General features: G+C 51.2%; 1 protein-coding gene across 6 annotated transcripts in view; it reads left to right on the top strand.

The window, feature by feature from the left end:
- The first annotated feature begins 580 nt into the window (after positions 1 to 580).
- LOC102541718 (BOLA class I histocompatibility antigen, alpha chain BL3-6-like) overlaps positions 581 to 7708 on the top strand; it is a 102935-nt gene continuing 95807 nt past the window's right edge. For 4 of the 6 annotated variants that reach the window (XR_012062269.1, XM_072945437.1, XM_072945435.1 and 1 more), the window contains exons 1-5: positions 581 to 711; positions 1021 to 1290; positions 1489 to 1767; positions 2386 to 2661; positions 2779 to 2892. Coding sequence is in view for 5 of the 6 variants with exons in the window: in XM_072945437.1 (XP_072801538.1) it covers positions 648 to 711; positions 1021 to 1290; positions 1489 to 1767; positions 2386 to 2661; positions 2779 to 2892 (1003 nt within the window). In the remaining variant the exon portion in view is untranslated. Of the gene's footprint in view, positions 712 to 1020; positions 1291 to 1488; positions 1768 to 2385; positions 2662 to 2778; positions 2893 to 3300; positions 3334 to 3476; positions 3599 to 3688; positions 4108 to 7708 lie in introns of those variants that run through there. The other 2 variants (XM_072945436.1, XM_072945434.1) reach the window with 2 other exon arrangements.

Here is a 7708-nt window from a genome sequence, read left to right as displayed (position 1 = left end):
CCAATGGTCTTCTATTGAGACAAATTAGAAAGAGACTTGAAAAAATGTAAAAATGTAAAAAGCTATGCCTTCTCACTACCATGTTTATTTTGGGAAACTATCTTTATATTAAATGCATGGATTATTAATATTATTCTCAAAAGTTAATACAAAAATTTAAACTGTTATTCCTACTATGAAAAATATCGGTAGATGTACCCACATACACAAAATTATCCTTGGGTTCTAACTCATTTGTAAGACTGTGTGAGCATTCTGACCAAAATGTTTTGAAAATCACAAACTGACACAGCCCTGGGCCAGGACCCGGGAGACAGTGTGTCAAAGAGCCCTCGGTGCAGGAGGGGAGGGATCAGGGCAAAGTCCCAGGTCCCCAGAAGGGCAAGGTTCTCGGGGTGTGCCTAGGGTGGGGTCTGGGGTGGGGACGCTCCGTGCTGGGGGTTCCCCATCTCCCCAGGTTTCACTTTCTCTCTCACAACCTGTGTCGGGCGCTCCTGCCTGGACACTCGTGACGCGGCCCCACTTCTCAGTCCCATTGCGAGTTCTGTTTCTGGAGAAGCCAATCAGCGTCACCCCGGTTCCCGGTTATAAAGTCCGCACGGACCTGCCTCCACTCAGCTTGTCTTCAGAGTCGGGGCAGGCCAGTCATGGGGACGCGAGCCCTCCTCCTGCTGCTCTCGGGGGCCCTGGCCCTGACCGAGACCCGGGCGGGTGAGTGCGGGTCGGGAGGGAACGGCCTCTGCGGGGGAGGAGCGAGGGGCCTCTGGACAGGAGGGCAGGACCCCGGGGAAGGTGCGACCTCGCCGGCCCCCGCCCAGACCCATCACCCCACCCGGGTCCCGGGTCCTCGCTCCCTTGCTTCCCGCCCCCTCTTCTGTCCCATCTGATCCTGACTCTTCTCCACCCGCCGCCCCTTTTCCGTCTCACGAGCTCCCCCGTCCTCCGGGCCCCATCACTTCCGACCCCGGACCCGAGGGAGTAGAAGGGTCGGGCCGGGTCTCACCCCCTCCCCGCCCCCAGGCTCCCACTCTCTGAGGTATTTCGAGACCACCGTGTCCCGGCCCGGCCGCGGGGAGCCCCGCTTCATCATCGTCGGCTACGTGGACGACACGCAGTTCGTGCGGTTCGACGGCGACGCCCCAAATCCGAGGATGGCGCCGCGGGCGCGGTGGGTGGAGCAGGAGGGGCCGGAGTATTGGGAACGGGAGACACGGAATGCGAAGGGCAACGCACAGTGGTACCGAGAGAGCCTGAACAACGTGCGCGGCTACTACAACCAGAGCGAGGCCGGTGAGCGACGCGGGCCCGGGTCCAGCTCACGACCCCCTCCCCAGGGACGGGCCGGGGGCCCCCGAGTCTCCGGGTCCGAGGGTCACCCCGACATTGCGGGGCCCGCCCGGCCCTCGACCCGGGAAGAGCCGGCGGGACCTTGACCCGGTTTCATTTTCAGTTGAGGTTTAATCACGGTGGGGGGCGGGGCGGGGTCAGGGTCTCACACCTTCCAGAGGATGTCTGGCTGCGACGTGGGGCCGGACGGCCGCCTCCTCCGCGGGTACATGCAGTTCTCCTACGACGGCAAGGATTACATCGCCCTGAACGACGACCTGCGCTCCTGGACCGCGGCGGACGCGGCGGCTCAGATCACCCAGCGCAAGTGGGAGGCGGCCGGTGATGTGGCGGAGCATTTCAGGAACTACCTGGAGGGCACCTGCGTGGAGTGGCTCGGCAGATACCTGGAGAACGGGAAGGAGACGCTGCAGCGCGCAGGTACGAGGGGCCGCGGGGCCTCCACGGCCTCCCCTCGGGCTGCCGCTCGGATCCCACGAGGAGAGGAGACGGGATCCCGCGGGAAACCGCCCGGCTTCCTGCTGCAGAGGGAGGGGTCCGCCCAGGTCCCCACATTCTGTACAGGAGAGTGACTTGCCAGGGGCCCGACTTCTCTAAAGGACAGTGAGGAAATCCAGGCTCTTTCGGATAAAGAGGGGGAGGCCGTCCCCGAAATAACTGACCCGCGGTGCCCTTTGACCCCGGCCGCCATCTTGTGAACCAGGACTTTCTCTCTCAGGCCTGTTCTCAGCCCGAGACCGTGTTTGAATCCAGATTCCAGCATTTCTGAGGCATTGATCCTCCACCAAAGTCATGAACATGACCCTGTATTCCCCACCTTACATTCCTGGAGCCTCCCATATTGTCTTTCATTCTGAAATATTAAACATTCCGAGGACTAGGAGATATTCCCAGACATCCAGGTGCAGGCTGGTGTCCTGGGTTTGTGCTTCTTTTCAAACCCATCATCCTGTCCAGTCTCAGGATGGTCACCTGATGCTGCATCAGTGGCTCATGGAGGTAACCCAGAGTGACAAGTTTCTTATTCTTCTTCCTCAGACCCTCCAAGGACACATGTGACGCATCATCCCACGTCTGACCGTAAGGCCACCCTGAGGTGCTGGGCCCTGGACTTCTACCCTGCGGAGATCTCACTGACCTGGCAGCGTGATGGGGAGGACCAGGCCCAGGACACGGAGCTCGTGGAGACCAGGCCTGCAGGGGACGGGACCTTCCAGAAGTGGGCGGCCCTGGTTGTGCCTCCTGGAGAGGAGCAGAGATACACGTGCCACGTGCAGCACGAGGGGCTTCAGGAGCCCCTCACCCTGAGATGGGGTGAGGAGGGAGACGGGGGTGGAGCTTCTTCTCTGATAAAGCAGAAGCCCTTCTGGTGACCTTCAGCAAGGTCGGGACTCAAGCCTGAGGTCAGGGCCTGTTCCCTTCTCATTGCAGAGCCGCCTCCTCAGCCCACCGTCCCCATCATGGGCATCATTGTTGGCCTGGTTCTCTTTGTGGTCATTGGAGCTGTGGTGGCAGGAGTTGTGATCTGGAGGAAGAGGCACTCAGGTAGGGAAGGGAGGGGGAATTGGACTTTTCTTGTCCAACTTGGGGGGTGTCAAGCCCAGTATAAGTTTGCCTGCCTCGTTACTGGGAGGTACTGTTCACACACGTGCTTGCCCGTCTGGAGCTGAGGGCTAACACTTTGTAAAGCACTTATGAAAATGAAAGACAAATTTTTCAGCTTGGAATTGCAGTTGGGGATCAGATTCCCAGCAGTCAGAAGTCAGATGGATAGACCCCCATTGAGGACAGACCTGAAGAAGGTAGTTGGTCCAGTCCCCCCTTCCTTCATGTTCTGAACCTGTCCTGGATTTTTGGTCCAGTTTTACAAAGTTCTCTGTGGTCCAGAACAAGGGGTTCCTCTCATGACTCAGGCTTCTCCCTGGCCTCTCACAAGATGTTTTCTTCTCACAGGTGAAAAAGGAGGGAGCTATGCTCAGGCTGCAAGTAAGTATGGAGTGAGTGTGGTTCCTGAGACCCTTGTGATGGTGGACCTGGGAGGCCATGTGGGGAGCTCACCCACCTCAGAATTCCTCCTCTGGTTTCTCTCCTGTGGGCTCTGACCACGTCCTGGTTTTGTTCTCCCCCAGGCAGTGACAGTGCCCAGGGCTCTGATGTGTCTCTCACAGATCCCAGAGGTGAGACACTGGGGGCCCTAGACTGGGAGAGGGGTTGGGGCAGAGGGGATGCCCTGGGTGTGGGGATTCTCTGAGTGGGACATTTTGAGCATGTGAGGGGCTGTTGAGAATGTCAGCACTTCCATGACTGACCTGAATCGGTTCCTGATTCTTTTCTTTCACAGTGTGAGACAGCTGCCTTGTGAGGGACTGAGTGATACACGATGTGTTCACTTTGTGACTTCAGATCCCCTGACTCCTGTTTCTGCAGCTGCACCTGAATGTGTCTGTGCTTCTATTAGCACAATGTGAGGAGGTGGGGAGACTGGCCCAACCCTGCCCTCCACGACCTCCCCCCACCCCCACCCTGACCTGTGTTTTCTTCCCTGGTTGACTTTCCTTTTCCAGCAGAGGTGGGGCTGGGCCGTCTCCATCCCTGTCTTAACTTTGTGCTACATTTTATAATAATGTCTTACTTTCCTAATGAAAATAAATCTGGATATGAATTTTTTTTTTGTAATTCGTGCCACAAGCCATTAATGAAATAATAAAGGTGAAGATTCCTAAAATTTGTGAGTGGAAATAAAGAAGCACTGAGAACCTTCCAGAATCTGCATGCTTGTTGTACTGAGCCTGTTGCAGGGAGGACAGAAGGCTGTGAGGAGGGAGTGTGGCAAGGACTGTGCACAGTCAGTGCTCAGTTCCTTGTGGGCTGGGAAGTGGTCACTACTGGGATGGGTCATCTTCTCTGGTCCTGTGTCCCTGTAATTTCAGTAGAACCTGGTCCCACCAGATCCTGTGATCACAGAGACTCAGAAGTCACCTGGGCCTTGTCCTGTCTGGAGGACATTGATAACGAGGGCTTCCTGTGACCATGTCACCCTAGGCTCAGGAAAAAGTCCAGCCCTCAGCCGCTGTCCTTTTTGTGTGTGTTCATATTTTGCCCTTTTAGGATTTTTAAAATTATGATGTTCTTCTTCATATGTAGAATTCTGGCCTCATTCTGCTCTGGGTGTCCCCCATCTCTGACAGCAGGAGGAGTCATTTTTGCCTGTCATTGTCCCCACAATTCCAAGGGGTCCCTGCACACAGGATCTCAGTGGTATCAAGAGAGAAATTCTCAGCATTATCCAGCTCTGGCCCGATTCTTCTTTGCATCTTTCTCCCATCTTTTTTAAGGAACTAGATTCTAGAATTAGTGAAGAAGAGGGACCCAAAAGTTTCCCATCTTCCTTTAAATCTTGCTGGATTTCTGTCTTCTCTGCAGCCACTCCCTCTCTCTGCCCTTAGATCTAGTAATCCTAGTGCTGGCTCCAGGCCAAACTGATGGTTTATACCACAGATGTAACATAGATTTACAGCAGGTTGGAATAGGGGACCCATATGCGTAGGATCTTTTTTTCTGAACATACAAATATCACTGTGTGTGCTGTAGGGACAGGTGGCTGTAGGGTGGACAGGAGATCACCACTTGTGAGAGACAGAAAAATGGTTTGAGGGACCAAAATGTTCCAAAATTTATTGTGCGTATGGTCACACCTCTCTGTGAATATGCTGTAATTGATTCTTTCCAATGGTTGAAAGAGATGTCTCATTTATATCTCAATAAAGCTGTTCTAACAGGAAGTTCTGGCTGCACATCAAATGAAGCAGAGATGCCAGAACCACCGTGGTGATTGAACAGAAAGACATGAAAAAGCTCAGGCGAGTGGACGTGGTAGCACAAAATAAAACTGGGAAAAACCCACGAGTCTGTCTTCCAAGGGAAACTGTTTCTCAGGCAATAAGGACTGAGCAAGTGAGCAGAGTAGTGACCTCAGTGTGTCTGTCCTTTGTAGGCGGGGACTGACTCTAGGAGAGAATATTACAGCAGTAACAGGGGTGATAGTGTCCCAGAAAGTCAGAGGACAGGTGACAGCAAGACAGAAACAAGGACTAAATCCCTAAAACCAGCAATGTCACAATGGAAGCAGGAAATTCTGACCTCAAAGTCTTTATGGAAATGCTTCATAGATTGTGGTGTTTCTAGGGGCAAGGTGGATGGACAGACAACAAGAGTTGCTTAGCATGATAATCAATAGATAGGAATAACTAAATTTTAGGCTGAGATGAGCTGCCTAATAGAAAGCTACCATCCCTTATTCAGTTTCCAGACCTGAGCCAATTCTCGGACCCAGGACTCACTGGCTGAAGGGAGCCGAGGTCCCCTGAGGAAGTACCCTGTAGTACATGGCAACTGTGTGCGGTAGGAATTCCCCACGTCTTTCCATGTAGGTACCAATGGCTATTTTTTAGATTTTCATTCATTGACAAAAGGGAAGATCTAGGTCCCTTTATGTCTATTGGATAAAGTCCATTTTGACAATGATACCTGGGAACCAAAGTACCAGCATGAAACCCCACAACCTCACAAGTGAATTCAAATCCCACACTGATTAGGCACTGAGAGTATTTGGAGTAAAACAGTGGAAATGTTAGTTCAACACCTCCATAAGAAAACATTCCAGAAGGAAGTAGTTCTTGAGCAGGGCTTAAAGAAGTAGAGGATGAGGAGGAGTGGAGGAGTTTTGGAAATGCTCTCATGATGGAGAAGGAGGTGTAACTTGCCTGAAAGTAGGACTCTCCCCAATATCTGCATCTCACCCCCTGGTCGTTGGCTCACTCTCCCCTCAAATTCCGCCCCCTCCCCCGCCAATTACATTTGTTCTCTTTGTGGAAAGCCCACTGGCCTCAGGTCAGCAAGTTCCATCCCTGCCACACCCTCCGTTTCCTGGGGCGGTCACTTCCTTCTGTGGCTTCAGCTTCAGTATCTCCAGAACAAAGCCACTAGGCTAGAAGGCCCAGGGCCTCCAGGTCCTACTATTTTGTAATCCTAGGGCTTCTGATGTCAGCCGGTGGGTCCACGTGCTGAGTGTGCAGGTGGAGCAGGTGGAGGGAGGGAGCCCCCGGATAGAAGGCACAGGATGTAGCTGTCCTTGTCCCGGCCACCCTGGTCTCAAATCTGTCCTTTCCATGCCAGGACTTTTGATCCCTTGTTCTTCCCTCATCTAGCACATTCCACCGCAGCGACCTGCCCTAACCTCTGGTCTTACCCCTGCATCTCTGCTGAAACGCTCCTTCCTCAGGGATGGTTCATCTCACCCTCCACCTTTCCCCCCGGGCAAGGAGAGTTTCTTCTGCTCACGTGCTTTCCTGGCCAGTGGGTGTCACGTGATCGCACAGCCACCACCTGCCTTAGAAATTCCTTGAAAACCGCAAGGGTTTAGCAGTTATTGTTAGTGCCTGTAACAGTCCTGTATTAGACACTGTGCGTCAGAGAAGCAGAGCCCCAATACATGCGTGCATATATAGATAAAAATGCATTTAAAACTTGGCTCACGTGATTGCGGGGCTGCAATTCCAAAATGTGCCTGCTGGGTGAGCAAGCTGGACACCAGGGCGGGGCTGATGTCACAGACTGAGTCCAAAGGCAGTATGGGCTACAGCGTGCTTGGGCTGTACCTTCGTCACTCTGAGATTTAGGAAAATCATCAGTTTATCATTACCCTGTATTGCACAACTTTTGAAAAACGTGTTTGTTTGGCTTTTCTTTTTTCTTATTGTTGGTGTGCTGTAATTTTTTGGAAATAATAGTTGTGCTGTGTTTTGAAATCTATAAATTCAAGAACTTAAAATAAAATTCTGAGAGTAAACAGTGAGAATGAAGGACAAAGGAAGTTTGGAAACTTCTTAACATTCAGAAATTAACCAACACACTTTAAACCCATGGATTATCCTGGTTTAAAGAAGAAATCAGAAGGGAAATTAGAAATCTTTTTAACTCAATGAAAATAAAATAAAAATTTGTGGAATGTTTCAAAAGCAGAGATTTATTACTTAAAACGAATAATAAGAGACTTTCACAAGCAATTTAAGCAAATAAATTTGATGAGCAAAAAAATGAACCAATTTCTTTAAAGACATCATTTACTGAACTGAATTAAGCAAAAATAGGAAAACTAATTAATCTCATATGAATTAAAGATATTAAATACATAATTTTTTTAATTCCACAAAGAAAACTCCATGCTCTGATGGAACCTGGTGAATTCTATCCAACATTTAATTACTAACACCAGTCTTATACAAACTGTTGGAGAAAATGCAAGAGGAAGAAACACTTCCCAAATTGTTTTATGAGGTTAGTAATACCCTGATACCAAAAC

Source organism: Vicugna pacos, chromosome 20, assembly GCF_048564905.1.
Source record: "Vicugna pacos chromosome 20, VicPac4, whole genome shotgun sequence".
Lineage (NCBI taxonomy): Eukaryota > Metazoa > Chordata > Mammalia > Artiodactyla > Camelidae > Vicugna > Vicugna pacos.
This window is presented reverse-complemented; position numbering and strand designations above follow the sequence as displayed.